The sequence below is a fragment of the Lepidochelys kempii genome, chromosome 2, assembly GCF_965140285.1.
Source record: "Lepidochelys kempii isolate rLepKem1 chromosome 2, rLepKem1.hap1, whole genome shotgun sequence".
NCBI lineage: Eukaryota > Metazoa > Chordata > Testudines > Cheloniidae > Lepidochelys > Lepidochelys kempii.
The window spans coordinates 261970283-261986493 of record NC_136381.1 but is presented as its reverse complement, the minus strand read 5'-3'; the positions used below and the strand labels follow the sequence as shown (position 1 = coordinate 261986493).

Sequence of the window (16211 nt, the reverse complement as noted above, 5' to 3'; positions counted from 1 at the left end):
GACGTTTCTACCTTCAACGATGTTTGATTTATCCATGCCCAGAACGTCTGATGGAGCACACCACTAATGCTGAAGGGTGAGTATTTTCAGGCATATGTTTCAGAGTAACAGCCCTGTTAGTCTGTATTCGCTAAAAGAAAAGGAGGACTTGTGGCACCTTAGAGACTAACCAATTTATTTGAGCATGAGCTCAAAAATAAATAAATAAGCATGAGCTCATAAATAAGCTTTAAGCTCATGCTCAAATAAATTGGTTAGTCTCTAAGGTGCCGCAAGTCCTCCTTTTCTTTCAGGCATATGCAACTCCAATAATAATTGAACCCCTTTTGCTGAAAACTTTCCTGAATAATTCACCTCTGGGCTGAGACCGAACATGGAAAAAGTCACCCCTTAAGAAGTCTGGCTCCAGCCCTCACAGGTATTTAGGCACCTGACTCCATCACCCTCAGTCCAATGAGCTGCTGGCCCGACTTAATGGGACCCCGAAAATGACACTGAGGACTTCTAGGGATCAGCATCCCCAGGACTGGGACAAATGCTTACCCTACCGGCTGTCCATTTGCAGGGAAGTGCCCTAGGTATGTACAGGGTTCTCCCCTTTTGAACGGTATTGTAGGACAGGGAGGGCACCCCTGGACTCGATGCGGGCTGAGTGGGAAGGGGCGGCCTCCCGTGGGAATGTGCGGTCCCTGCGAGAGAGGCTCCCAGGGGTTGTGTCAGGGGGAGGCCCCAGGGGCCACGGGCGGTGGGGGAGTCGGGCGCCTCGGCGCGGCCCCAGGGGCCACGGGCGGTGGGGGAGTCGGGCGCCTCGGCGCGGCCCCGGGGCCACGGGCGGTGGGGGGGTCGGGCGCCTCGGCGCGGCCCCAGGGGCCACGGGCGGTGGGGGGGTCGGGCGCCTCGGCGCGGCCCCAGGGGCCACGGGCGGTGGGGGGGTCGGGCGCCTCGGCGCGGCCCCAGGGGCCACGGGCGGTGGGGGGGGGGGGTCAGGACGGGGCCGAGACAGAGGGGGCTGGGCGAGGGCTGCCCCCGGCCAGGTGCGACCAGCGTCGTCGTCCCGTGGCTGAGGGAGCTGCCCGAAGCGATCCGGCCCGGGAGGCGCGGCCGGGCCGGGGGCTCGGGGGATCTGCGGCGGGGGGTGTGTGTCCCACGCGGGCCAAGCTGGAAGCCTTTGGGCCAGGGCCTGGCCCTTTAAGAGCCGAGCCTCCACAGGAGGACCCCCCAGTTCCCGGCGTGCTCCGGGGTGGGGGTGGCCGCTCTAGCCGCCGTCTCGGCGGGCGGGTTTGTTGTTGTTGTGGGGCCGCCTCCTGGGGGCTGCGACGGGGCCCGCGGTGGGGAAGGTAAGAGCCCTGCAGCCGCCAGCGCGGGGGCGGGGGGCGGCTGAGGAGGCGGCTGGGGGCGGGGGGCAGGTTAGTGGCGAGGTTGTGAGGGGCAGGCTGGTGCGGGGGGGGCAGGCTGGGGGCGAGGCTGTGAGGAGGGCGGGGGGCAGGTTAGTGGTGAAGCGGTGGGGGCTGGAGAGGGTGGTCGGGGGGAGACTGTTCCGGGGGGGCAGGCTAGTGGCGAGGCTGGTTGGTGGTGGGGGGGGGCAGGCTGGTGGCGAGGCTGGTAGGGAGACTGAGGGGGGTGGGGGGCAGGCTGGTGGGTGCTGGGGATACAGAACCTATACTGTCAACCCCAAATCTTCAAAATTCATGTGTCATTCTCATCAAAAACCATGAGATTGATTTTAACCTCATGTTTTTATGTAAAAACAGTAGATTTGGTGTTTTTATTTGCCTTCTGCATTTTGAGCCTTTAGGGTGCCCTGGGCTCACATTTTGAAGCTTTCTCCACAGCCATGAGGGTTAGACACTTACTTTTTCCTCTAAGAATGAAGGCTGAAATAATCACATATCCACTTGATTCCAGGAGCTGGGGCTTTAAGGAAAACAATAATTATCATGAAACTCATGACAAAATCCTGAGAGTTGGCAACACTGCTGAGTGGATGTGCATGGAGGAGATGCCCTTGTTGGTAGCTCACTGCTGGAGAAACGCCTGGTTACGGAAAGGCAATGTGTTGGGCACTAGATCTTGTCTATATTATAAAATTGGATAGTCAGTTTTTTTTTGTCAAGGTCCAGACTCCAGAAAAAATAATAATAAAAAAATGAGTACATCGATTTTGGGGTCCATTCAACAGTGTCCGGTGGTCTGGGTTTGGCCTGCAGTCTGCCTGTTGACTACCTGTTATAAAAACAACTGTGTTGGGACACTTGGAAGCAGCACTACATGCCCCTGATGTCTTGAAGACTTCGTTTGTGGATGGGATTGTATTGTGCTCCCAAACTGCAAAAATCCTGCTAGGTCTGGAATTTAGCTCTTCCTGTGCTGCGAGAACAATTTTTGTTCTAGTTGTTCACAGTATAGGTGTGATTGTGGAAAAGGGGGCAAGTAAAGGGCCAATAGGTGTAGTTGCTGGATGCTTTGGGAGACTGGTCCCTATGTAACTCAAGTCAACAAGACTCTATTTGCATGAAAAACTGTAACAGTATTACAGGTTTCAGAGTAACAGCCGTGTTAGTCTGTATTCGCAAAAAGAAAAGGAGTACCTGAGGAAGTGAGCTGTAGCTCACGAAAGCTTATGCTCTAATAAATTGGTTAGTCACTAAGGTGCCACAAGTACTCCTTTTCTTTTTGTAACAGTATTAGAGAGACAAGGTGGGTGAGGGAATATATTTTATTGGACCAATTTCTATGGTGAGGGAGACCAGCTTTTGAGCCACACAGAGCTCTTCTTTAGGTCTGGTAAAGGAACTCAAAGTGGCACAGCACAATGCACAGTGGAACATATTGTAACGGACCATTCAAGGTAGAAAGGTCTGTTAACACCTCTGCAGTCATAGGACCAAAAAAAAAAGGGGGTTTCCTGGGTTACAGATTGTTGTAAAATAAGACATAAATCCAGTGTCTGTGTTCAGTCCATGATTTTTGTTGTTTAGCAAAGTAAAAAATGTAAGCTCTCTGGCTCTTGTGTTGGTTTCCGTTAAGGGTGAGGACTGATAGTCAGATATCGGTCATTTTGTGAAAAGTGTTCACCCACAGGTGATGGGTCTTTTATCATTTTGTCTTTTATCATTTTCCTGTGTGAGTTCATTTGAGAGTGTAGTGATTGTCTGGTTTCACCCACATAGCTATTGGGGAATTGAGTGCACTGGATGAGGTATACCACATGTTGTGACTGGCATGTGTAGGATCCATTGATCTTGAAAGATGTGTTGTCGGGGGTGTTATGTCTGCATGTTTGCTTTGAATTGGTGTGTCCTGGTCTGTGGGGAGCTTGCTTCTGGTGATGAGCTTGGAGAGGTTGGGGGTTGTTTGAAGGCCAGAAGAGGGGGTTCAGGAAAGATTTCTTTCAGGATGGGGTCCCTATTGAATATGGGTGGTAGTTGTTTGATGATACCCAGTGTGGGTTCCAGTGTGGGGTGGTGATAGGTAATAACAAGGGGGGTAGGGTCAGAGGGGGTTTTATTTCCGTATTGAAGCAGATTCGTTCAGGGTATTTGGGTGGCCAATTGCATGATGCAATTTACTTCTCTGGTGGAGTATCCTTGTTTGGTGAAGACGGTTTTAAATGTGTTAAGGTGTATATCCTGGATTCTGTGCTATCCGAGTGCCTGCCTATAGATAACAGGTTTCTTGGAGTGTTTGGGGTGGTTATTGGCTCTATGAAGGTTGGTGTGGTGATCCGTGTATTTCTTGTATATGGTTGTCTGCAGGATTCCATGGTTGACGCTGACTGTGGTGTCCAGGAAGCTGATGCTAGCGTGGGATTGTTCCAGAGAGAGTTTAAAGCAGAGAGTCTCAACCTTTTTCTTTCTGAGGCCTCCTCAACATGCTATAAAAACTCCACGGCCCACCTGTGCCACAGTAACTGGTTTTCTGCATATAAAAGCCAGGGCTGGTGTTAGGGTATAGCAAGCAGGACAATTTCCTGGGGCCTCATGCCACAGGGCCCCTGCGAAACTATATTTCTCAGGCTTCGGCCCCAAGTGGCGGGGCTCAGAACCCAGGCTTCAGCTCCATGCAGTGGGGCTTTGGCTTTCTACCGTGGGCCCCAGCGAGTCTAATGCTGGCCCTGGTTGGTGGCCTCCCTGAAACCTGCTCGCGGCTCCCCAGGGGGCTTTGGACCCCTTGTTGAGAACCACTGGTTTAAAGAATGTATCGTGGTTGTTGAAGTTGTAGTGGAAATTTATAAGGGATTTTAGGTTGCCTGTCCGAGATTGAAAATATCATTGAGGTATGTTATTGGTTTCATGGTGCATTTTTGCTATCTATGTGCTAAACAATCTGTTCCACCTTGCCTTTCACCATGATGCTGGGAGTTCCTTTCGCACATCTGAAGAAGAGCTCTGTGTGGCTCAAAAACTTGTCTCAACAACAGAAGCTGGTCCAATACAAGATATTACCTCACCCACCTTGCCTCTCTAATATCCTAGGACTGACCTGGCTACGATTATACTACATATAACGGTGTTATCGAAGTGTAAGGAAAGACAGACTCTTTATGTATGGCAGGGGGCGGGAATGCTGATGAAGCTGCATACTTCCTTTATGTTTGTTTAGACTGTTCTGAGCCTAATAGGCCTATAAAGGTTTTGAGCACCCACAGGTCCCTCTGCAGTCAGTGGAAGCTGTGGGTGTTTGGTCCATCTGAAAAGGAGATCAAAGGTGCATTACATGTAGCAAAACACAAATTTTAATCAAATGCACAGTCAAAAACCCTCAACTTCCTCTAAAGCTTTCCTGAGCACTGATGTAACTTTTATCAGCTCTCCCACAGTCTTCAGTGGGATTGTGTGGGTATGGCCTAGGGCACAACTTGGCCCAGTAACCGGAAGTTAGTAAATTATTGGGCTGAAATCGACCTAAATGCAGCTTTTCCATAGGTAAAAGGTGACTCAAATGAGCAATGAGAAGGAGAACAGATACTCGAGTCAGGACACTCCTGCTTCCTGAATGCTACCAACCATCCCATTCTGACTAAACAAAGACAAACTTTTTCAACAGTAGAGGAATTTTTTGCTTAAAAGGACACCCAGGCAGCTTTCTGCATCTGTGCTCAGAGTCTTTTGGGTGGATACATTTTCTAAATTGCAAAATATGAAAAAAATGTAATGGAAAATGTCTGGCCTGTCTGATAAATAGGTCTAATTTACCCATGAAGGGGGTGCAATAATACTACAGTAAATGTCTAATTCAGTCATACACAATACACTGACTAATCTTTACATGAGCCTTAGGTTAAAAAGCATATCCTTGGAATGTTATTAGATATACAAGTGTATTTCATTCATGTTGAAATTTGACGTACCTTGTTTGTTATGTAAGTTCCCATCTATTCTGTTGAAACGTCCCTTTAAAAAAAGTTTGTGACGTTATGTCCAGTCTATACTAGTAGTATAGCTGGACTGGCAAAATATTTTTTATTAAATGTGTTTCAGTAGAGTGTGTGGGGGCTATAAATTAAAATACTGTGAGCACGTTATTGCTTTCTTAATTTTGAGCACCAAAATGTATGATAGGTGTTTAACAGAAACAGTAATGACATCTTTCAGAGTAGCAGCCGTGTTAGTCTGTATTCGCAAAAAGAAAAGGAGTACTTGTGGCACCTTAGAGACTAACACATTTGTTTGAGCATAAGCTTTCATGAGCTACAACTCACTTCATCGGATGCATTCAGTGGAAAATACAGTGGGGAAATTTATATACACAGAGAACATGAAACAATGGATGTTACCATACACACTGTAACAAGAGTGATCAGGTAAGGTGAGCTATTACTAGCGGGTGGTGGGGGGGAACCTTTTGTAGTGATAATCAAGGTGGGTCATTTCCAGCAGTTGACAAGAATGTCTGCGGGGGGGGGGGGGGGAATAAACATGGGGAAATAGTTTTACTTTGTGTAATGACCCATCCACTCCCAGTCTTTATTCAAGCCTAAGTTAATTGTATGCAGTTTGCAAATTAATTCCAGTTCAGCAGTCTCTTGTTGGATGACATCGTCCCTGGCACAAATATGTTGTATTACCAGGCTTCAATTTCGCAACTGGATCTTTGAATGTAGTTGGCTTCAGTGAGGCTCTGCATGTGTGCAAGGGTCTGCTACACAGATCCAACCACTGGATTGGGGCCTAAATTCAGACAAGTGATCACAGACAGAAAAGGGGACTGGGGAAGAAGAGAGGTAGACAAGGGTTAGAGTAATAAGATCGTGCAGTTACTCAGGCAAGTACACATCCTGATGAGTCCATTGATCTCTCTTAAGAATTAACTTTATCATGACACCTGCAAGTAAATACATGCCATGATAATTTAAACAAGCAGAAAGGAGGTGGGTTGGGAAACAGGTTTATGGAAGGCATTCTGTGCCTGTGGGGCAGCATGGAATGAACAAAGGTGAAAGTGAGAGCAGAAAAACGAATGGGGTGTGAGGCTGGTTTTGTGGGCAGAGTAGATGGAGAGAGCCTGCTTATTTTGCAGCCTTGTTTGGCAATGTAGGTGGGTCTAAGTGTTTCAGTGTCTTGATGACAAGCTGTTGCCTCTCTGTGTATGGAACAAACTTGTGAGTTAAATCTTAAGATTTGCCCTGTATTTTATGGGGTGACATTAGCGCTAACCTCTAATCCAGGCCCAAGCAGATTTCTAACAAAACCCCAAATCAATCAAGAATACGTAAGTCTCTCTCTTCTGCTCATGAATAGATGCTTTTAAAAGTTGTACACAATTCCTTAGAAAATGATGAAAAGTGGTTCATTCTAGGTAATGTAGCTGTCCATGTTCTCAGTATCCATACACATGTCTAATCCCTTTTTGAATCCTAATATCTTGGCAACGCTGATTTATTGAGGCAAAGAGATCTACAGGTTAATTATGTGATGTGTTAAAAGGGTTTTTGTTTTAAATTTGTTGCCTTTCCATTTAACTGAATGTCCCCTTGCTCTTCTATTACAAGAGGGTAAGTAGAAGCGTCCGATGTACCTCATCTATATCATTCATTGTTTTATATAGATCTGAAACAGTTTTAGATAAATTCATCTTAATCTGTTAGGAATAGCACCCAGTAACTGAGAGAATTTTGCAGTTTTGAGGAGCTGATCTCAGTTGAAAGTTAACCGTGCTAATATTTATACTTCTTCTGAACCAACAAACTTTTTTCAGTAGGTTAAAGTCTGGGCGTGTTTGTGCACTGTTTGTTTTAAACATTGATATTATGAGAGCAGATGGAAGGTCAGTGTGATGTTTCACTCTCATGTATCTTGTATTTTGGAGCTTAGTTTGATTTTTTTTTTTTAAACAAAATCATTTATTTTAAACACAAGCTGTGAGACAAATAGTGTCAAGAAACATTAACTGCTTTAACTTTTTTTACTCTCCATCTTAAAAGCTCAGCAGTAACACTTTTGTAGTGTTGTTCAATTTAACAAATGACTATTTTTCTCTTTTTAATGGCATGCAAGCCCTATGTGGTTCTTTCTTTGTTTACTGTGACCAGGGTCCCAGTGGGGACCAGCTGTGGTCTCTCAATTAGGGTGAACTGCAAAGAATGGGGCAGACAAACCCCAAAAAGCTGGTGGATATTCCAATACTTAGATTTACCAAGCCAGCATAAAACAGCTTCTTATTTACCTTGCTGGTTACTCAGAAGTCCAAACAATACAGTTCCCTTAAAGTGATCCAGCCTCAGGCCTCCATCCATGTATCTAAGTCAAATATGATGTTTTCTGAAAATCTTATTTCATCATATAAAAGAAAAGATTCTACCAATCCCAAAGTATTGGACGCATTACCTCCCAGGTTATTGAATATTCCAGATTTTACCCAGATACACGCGACAGCCAATTCTTATGAACTAAACTAAAATTTATTAAAAAACAAGAGTATGGTTAAAAGATCAATATACATACAGATATGAGTTCAATCCATTGAGGTTCAGATTCCTAGCAGAGATGGTGAACTTTGTAGTTGCGAAGAGTTCCTTTAGAATTCAGTTCATAGGTTATAGTCTAATGTCCAAATATCATAGTTAAGATGTACCAGCATAACTGGGACCTCACTCTTGCGACTCAAACTTCCTCTGATGAAGCTTAAGCAGATCTGAGATAACAGAATCAGGACCAACGGGTCTTTTTATACAGTGTTCTAGCATCCACTTGACCATGCAGACCAGGTTAGTAAACAGTAGGCTTTTGATGTAACCTTTTGTTTAAGCACCACCAGTAATTAGTTACACAACTTAACATAAGCAAAAAGAGGACAGGAGGACTTGTGGCACCTTAGAGACTAACCAATTTATTTGAGCATAAGCTTTTTTGAGCTACAGCTCACTTCATCGGATGCATTCAGTGGAAAATACAGTGGAGAGATTTATATACATAGAGAACATGAAACAATGGGTGTTACCATACACACTGTAACCAGAGTGATCACTTAAGGTGAGCTAATACTAGCAGGAGAGGGGGGCGGGGGCGGGGAGCCTTTTGTAGTGATAATCAAGGTGGGCCATTTCCAGCTGTTGACAAGAACGTGTGAGGAACAGTGGGGAGTGGAGGGGGAATAAACATGGGGAAATAGTTTTACTTTGTGTAATGACCCATCCACACCCAGTCTCTATTCAAGCCTAAGTTAATTGTATGCAGTTTGCAAATTAATTCCAATTCAGCAGTCTCTCGTTGGAGTCTGTTATTGAAGTTTTTTGTTGAAGAATTGCCACTTTTAGGTCTGTAATCGAGTGACCAAAGAGATTGAAGTGTTCTCTGACTGGTTTTTGAATATTATAATTCTTGACGTCTGATTTGTGTCCATTTATTCTTTTACGTAGAGACTGTCCAGTTTGACCAATGTACATGGCAGAGGGGCATTGCTGGCACATGATGGCATATATCACATTGGTAGATGTGCAGGTGAACAAGCCTCTGAAACCTATCAGAGGCAACAGCCATGTTAGTCTGTATTCGCAAAAAGAAGAGGAGTACTTGTGGCACCTTAGAGACTAACCAATTTATTTGAGCATAAGCTTTCGTGAGCTATAGCTCACTTCATCGGATAGTGTGGCTGATGTGATTAGGCCCTATGACGGTGTCCCCTGAATAGATATGTGGGCACAGTTGGCTACGGGCTTTATTGCAAGGATAGGTTCCTGGGTTAGTGGTTCTGTTGTGTGGTTGCTGGTGAGTATTTGTTTCAGGTTGGGGGGCTGTCTGTAAGCAAGGACTGGCCTGTCTCCCAAGATCTGTGAGAGCTATGGGTCGTCCTTTAGGATAGGTTGTAGATCCTTGATGATGCGTTGGAGAGGTTTTAGTTGAGGGCTGAAGGTGATGGCTAGTGGTGTTCTGTTATTTTCTTTGTTGGGCCTGTCCTGTAGTAGGTGACTTCTGGGTACTCTTCTGGCTCTGTCAATCTGTTTCTTCACTTCAGCAGGTGGGTATTATAAGAATGCTTGATAGAGATCTTGTAGGTGTTTGTCTCTGAGGGGTTGGAGCAAATGCGGTTGTATCGTAGAGCTTGGCTGTAGACAATGGATTGTGTGGTGTAGTCTGGATGAAACTTTCCCCATGTTTATTCCCCCCCCCTTCCTCAGACGTTCTTGTCAACTGCTGGAAATGGCCCATCTTGATTCACTACAAAAGGTTCCCTCCCCCTCCCCCACTCTCCTGCTGCTAATATCTCATCTTCAGTGATCACTCTTGTTACAGTGTGTATGGTAACACCCATTGTTTCATGGTCTCTGTGTATAGAAATCTCCTCACTGTATTTTCCACTGAATGCACCTGATGAAGTGAGCAGTAGCTCACGAAAGCTTATGCTCAAATAAATCTGTTAGTACTTCTGGCACCTTAGAGACTCCTTTTCTTTTTGCGAATACAGACTAACACGGCTGCTACTCTGAAACCTAAAATTAACATACGGCAATTTATCCATTAGGCAGTCTGTCACAAACTTTAAAGAGACGTATAGACAATGACATTATTTTACCAAAGATTCATATAAATGTTAATATTCCATTTTGATCTCTGAATAAATAGTTATAGTGACAGACAGGAACTGTCCAGATTACACGGGTTGCATCTAAGATACACACAATATTACCTCCAACTTCTAACAACATAGGTTTGCATTTCAAAGTTCTAGCCTATTTAGCATGCAGTGGCCCTAATTAACATTTCTAACGACTTTAAAGGTCGGCTTTGCGTCATTCAGCTTGCAAGCTGTTTAACACTTTCTGGTCATGAGTTATAAGGTTTGCTGCAATTCTATAGCAGTGGTAGCAACAATGGTTTGCATGGTTATATTTTAATTAGGTAACATCATAACTTCTCAGTGGTTTGAACATTGGCCTGCTAAACCCAGGGTTGTGAGTTCAATCCTTGAGGGGGCCATTTAGGGACCTGGGGCAAAAATTGGGAACTGGTCCTGCTTTGAGTATGGGTTTGGACTAGATGACCTCCTGAGGTCCCTTCCAACCTTGATATTCTATGATACACACAGTCTATGATAGTTCTGATACATATAATCATATCACAAACGCCAGCAGTATTCTAAGAATGGAGGATTTGCTCCCTCTGGTTGTCTAGTTTCATAACAACAAAAAAAGGTTGAATTATGTGTAATTGGGTTGCTTACTGTTTTTTGATATTGTGGCCAGTTCGCATGCCAAACCCCATAGTTATACAGTGTAATTCTGACTATGATTGAGAGTTTATTGCCCTCTCCACATTAACTGCTTTTGCCTACGATGCTGAGTAATTTTTTTAATATGAATTGGATGGAGAAAATACCTTTTTAAGTTCTCTGAATTTTGTCTTTTTTTTTTCCTACTGTAAAACAAAGTTTAAATACAATTTGGGCATTAGATGTACTTTACATCATCTTTACAATTCTGATTTCACACTAGATGATCCTTTATGTCTAGGAACACTAATATCCATTGACTAGAAGGAGTGCTGCAGAAAGGGATCTGGGCATCATAGTGGATCACAAGCAAAAAATAAGTGAACAATGTTTCTTTTTCTTTTCTTTTTCTTTGCAAAAGTGGTACGCTCTGGGATGTATTAGCAGGAATGTTGGAAGCAAGACAAAAGAAGTTATTCTTCCCCTCTACTCTGCATTGATTAGGCCTCAACTGGAATGTTGTGTCCACTTCTGGGCGCCGCATTTCAGGAAAGATGTCAACAAATTGGAGAAAGTCCAGAGAAGAGTAACTAAAATGTTTGAAGGTCTGGAAAACATGACCTCTCAGGGTCCCTTCCAGTCCTGTGATTCTATTGTACAAAGCGTTTGTCCTGAAGCAAACTAATTTTACTAGGCAAGCATACCTCCTAGAATATTGAAGTATGCTGATCAGCTCACTGACAAGCTTTTTCACATGATCCATTGAGTTCTCTATTTCTGAGATGATGTGTAAGTTGATGCCTTAGTCTTCTAGCATTTTGCTGCTGAACTCTCATGGTACATTTTTGAGGGACATATCTGCTGTTCTTCTTGAATGTACCAGGTAGCACTTGACACTTAATTGGCTTCCATGGGATATTAAGTGGCCTGATAAGGAAGAATAATAGAACTGGAAGGGACCTCGAAAGGTCATCTAGTCCAGTCCCCTGCACTCATGGCAGGACTAAGTATTGTCTAGATCATCCCTGACAGGTGCTTGTCTAACCTGCTCTTAAAAATTCCCAATGATGGAGTTTCCAGAACCTCCCTAGACAATTCATTCCAGTGCTTAACCACTCTGACAGGAAGTTTTCCCTAATGTCCAACCTAAACCACCCTTGCTGCAATTTAAGGCCATTGCTTCTTGTCCTATCCTCGGAGGTTAAGAAGAACAATTTTTCTTCCACCTACTTGTAACAACCTTTTATGTACTTGAAAACTGTTACCATGTCTCCCCTCACTCTTCTCTTCTCCAGACTAAACAAACCCAACTTTTTCAATCTTCCCTCATAGGTCTTGTTTTCTAGACCTTTCATTATTTTTGTTGCTCTTCTCTGGACTTTCTCCAATTTGTCTATATCTTTCCTGAAATGTGGCACGCAGAACTGCACACTACTCCAGTTTAGGCCTAATCAGTGTGGAGTAGAGTAGAAGAATTACTTCTCGTGTCTTGGTTACAATACTCCTGCTAATACATCCCAGAATGATGTTTGCTTTTTTTGCAACAGTGTTACAGTGTTGACTCATATTTAGGTTGTGGTCCACTATGATCCCCAGATCCCTTTCCACAAGAAGAATTAGGGTTGTCCTCTCTTTTGATTTTTATATAATATATAAAAAAAAGTCTTAAAAGTTTTTGGACAAAAAAATTATTTCCTGTTTGTTTTTTACATTAGGAATTTAGGACTTGTCTGTGACAGTAAGAATATGTCTGCAGTACAGATTGAGGTGTTGTTTAAGTTAGCTTGTGTGAGTAATAGCAGCGAAGTTGTGGCAGCATGGACCCTGGCCAGAGATAGCAACCCAAGTATGTACTTAGAATCCCTGGCGGGCTGGTACTGAGTTGGCTAGCCTGTGCTGAAACTCGAAGCACCGTGTCCTCACTACTACTGTTACTTGCACCAGCTAGATTAAAGCTAGCATGGTTATGTCTAGCTGCACTGCAAACACACCATCAATTGGGGTGTAGATGAACCGTTTGACTGACAGGAAGACTAATAGAAATGACAACTAATCAATGTGAGTTAATGTCCAAGTGCTATTTTTGTCTTTCAAAATCTCTTCCAGTGTTCCTGATATTTCTAAAGTAAAATGCTATCGGGAAGAAATTGGTGAATTCTTTCAGGGAGAGAACATTTTCTGGTCGTCATTATACATCAGCAAGAAGCAGAAAAAGGGACAGTTCTAATTTAAAAAAGCAAAAAAACCTCACATTTCTTGGTCATCTTTAAAAGATGATGGCAGTACAAGAAGTATTGTTGAGAAGCAGCAATGAAAGAATTAAATCTGTGCTTTAACACAATATATCCTTGCATAGTAGCTTATTATGTAAATGGATGCAATCTTAATTTAATACATTTATTTCCAGGTTGTCCTCATGAATACTCTTGTGGAGGATGTCCATGATCCTCTTTGCTTGTGTGGTGAGAGTGAGGGACGGACTTCCACTTTCAGCCTCCACGGATTTTCATCTCAACCAGGACTTTCTGGAATGCAGGAAGAGACTAAAGGCATTATCCTTAATTCTGGCACAGTATCCTGATCGAGGCACAGCAACAGGACGTGGCTTCAGCATACAGTAAGCTACCACGTTTATTTGGTCTTAATTTCACAGAATTGTTTATCCTGCTGGGATTAATTTAACTTCAAGGGTTGGCTATCATATTTATTGGGTTTTTTTTCATCCTATAATATAACTGCAACTTGAACATGTGCTACAGATATAACATGAACTTTCAGTATTATGTGAAAATGAGTGTTTGCATTGTCATGTTGTTATATAGACTTTAGTACTAATTTCCTCCTGCTATCATTTTGCTTCCAACCTGCATCTCTTCTCCACTCCCCCTCCTTCATGTTGGTGTTTCCGCTTCTTTATGGGAATGAAACTCCTTCTGTTTTAAGCATTTCTAAAACAGCCACCACTGTAACGTCTAGATGAGTTTTCTCCCTCTCAAGTTCCTCATTCGCAGTCATGTCAGTTGTATTACCTTTAAATTGTACATTTAAAAAGGTAATCTTGTCAAGACAAATATATTTATTAAATTAGATTTTTAAAATGGTTTTAATAGGCTCTTCAGCTTTTTTTTTCTCATTCCACTTAGCTTGATCTGCAAGACTACTCAGGCCTGTTGATAATCAAAATTCCCTTCCTATTGAATCACGGGAAGCTACTTTTTTCTTAGGCTTAAGAACCGGTCCAGGTCATTCATGAATGAAAGTTAGCATCTGGTAGTTGCTTGGTCTCGATACAGGACAGAACTCAGAGGACAGGAAAACCCCCTTCATTGTGTCTGACCCATGTGAGCCATCCAGACTAGTGAATGCCCATGTCTGAGAAATAATACTTCAAGGATCCTAGGCTTGACCACATATTACAAAGTTCCTTTTCTCACTCCATGTGTCTGAATTTTAAATTGCTACCAACATTCCTGGATGGGACCTGTGATTATCCAGTATTTTGATTTGTACCACAGCCTTGCAATTCCTACCTAACACAGCAAGAGTGATATGATGAAAATTCACTTCTTTAAAATAGTGCCAGTTGTTTTATGCACGAATGTGGGTGCTTCCTAGGATCAGAAATCACTCCGTGAACAGGGCCATTTGGCTCAGACTTACAACAATGGATTTTCAGTGGGAGTCTCGCGCAACTTCCTTAACCATGTCTGAAAATCCTACTTGTGAGAGAAGAACTGGGGAGACTCCTTGCAATAGGATCCCATAACCCCTCCAGATAAATATGCCATGACACACACTGGCTGCAATTAGATATCTAGCAGTTTAATAAGACCCGAAGAACAACAACAAATTCCCCTGCCAGGCGCAAGAAATGTTGTCTCACAAAACTTAAATTGTAGATTGTTGGGTCTTAAAAATTATGGACAAGAAATTGAGGAACCAGTTTTACAGAAAAATCCTTTCTCGTTTAGTGCACAGCGGCTTATTCTCTAAAACCTATAGACTTAACATCTGCTTCCATTTCTAGAAAAAGCATAGCTTTAATTTGTAAGAAAAATATAAATCTCACGCTCTAGATATTTGCAAAAGGGAATATTAATGCATTGTTTAATTTTGTATACTCTAAATTGATTGGATTTTATTTCTTAAGTGATCAGAGCTCACATCTGAGACTGCATTCCTGGTTAGAGATTGTAAGGGCTGGTTACTGGAGACCTGAGCTATAAGTGATTGTATGTATGTGTATAATTATTTTTGTGGCATGGAGCGGGGGGGTGGGGCTATGAACTTAGATTGAATACATGAATTGAGAAAGGAAAGATTAGAGTTTTAGTTGGTTTTCCTTCAAATCCAGTGTTACAAGGCATGAATTTCATGTTATGTTTAATCTTCAGCATTGTCAGCGGAAGGTGATAGCTTTAGATCTAGTACCCTTTGTACAGAAGAGACCATAAACAGGTAATGGGGATAAAGGATATGAAGAAATAGCTGCTGTATACAGAGATTGGTATGTTTTCTATAAATAGAACTACAACTGGGATGAAAACCAGATGTTTTTTTCAGTACTCTTTCCCAACTAATGCAGCCAAGATAAAAATATTTTTGAGACCGTACAGTCTAATGCTGATGTCCAGCATAACTCTTCTACCTCTTAACTGTGATTTAAAATGGATGTTTTCTTTTCAGTTTTCATTCTTCTGGGGACATCACCTGCATGGGGATCTGCACCAGCAGTTGCCCAACCGTCATGGCATTTTGTTTCCTGGAGGAGCTCCAGTGGAAATTTTCTGCTTCATATGACTCTACGAGCATAAGCTTGGCTACCAGACCCTATGCTTTTCTTGAATTTGGTTTGTAGATTTACTTTCTTAATGTTAGAATCCTTTGCACAGAGCATCATATCTGAATAATTAAACTAGCAGACAGGTTGGTAATGACAAGGAACCATGCCAATTCCTGATCATACAAGGTGGCTTTATGTGGCAGGAGAATGGTGTACGAAAAACATATATATATAATAATATCAAACTGTATATTATTATTGTGGTATTTCTTAGGAGTCTTAGTTATAGACCTGGGCCCTGTTGTGCTAGGTGCTGTTCAAAAACAGAACAAAAAGACAGTCCCTGCCCCAAAAAGTTTACAATCTAAGTATAATGACAGGTTTCAGAGTAGCAGCCGTGTTAGTCTGTATTCGCAAAAAGAAAAGGAGTACTTGTGGCACCTTAGAGACTAACCAATTTATTTGAGCATAAGCTTTCGTGAGCTACAGCTCACTTCATCGGATGCATACTGTGGAAAGTGTAGAAGATCTTTTTATACACACAAAGCATGGAAAAAATACCTCCCCCCACCCCACTCTCCTGCTGGTAATAGCTTATATGGAAATGGCCCAACTTGATTATCATACACATTGTAAGGAGAGTGATCACTTTAGATAAGCTATTACCAGCAGGAGAGTGGGGTGGGGGGAGGTATTTTTTTCATGCTTTGTGTGTATAAAAAGATCTTCTACACTTTCCACAGTATGCATCCGATGAAGTGAGCTGTAGCTCACGAAAGCT

The 16211-nt window shown here is 43.0% G+C and overlaps 1 protein-coding gene across 10 annotated transcripts in view; it reads left to right on the top strand.

Annotated features, from left to right (window-relative positions):
- Nucleotides 1-1243: 1243 nt before the first annotated feature.
- The window catches only part of SEC22C (SEC22 homolog C, vesicle trafficking protein), a 227785-nt gene continuing 212817 nt past the window's right edge, over nucleotides 1244-16211 (top strand). For all 10 annotated transcript variants that reach the window (XM_073334772.2, XM_073334778.2, XM_073334780.2 and 7 more), the window contains exons 1-3: nucleotides 1244-1337; nucleotides 13055-13264; nucleotides 15334-15497. In XM_073334772.2, the coding sequence (XP_073190873.2) occupies nucleotides 13083-13264; nucleotides 15334-15497 (346 nt within the window). In that variant the 5' untranslated portion in view covers nucleotides 1244-1337; nucleotides 13055-13082. The remainder of the gene's footprint in view (nucleotides 1338-13054; nucleotides 13265-15333; nucleotides 15498-16211) is intronic.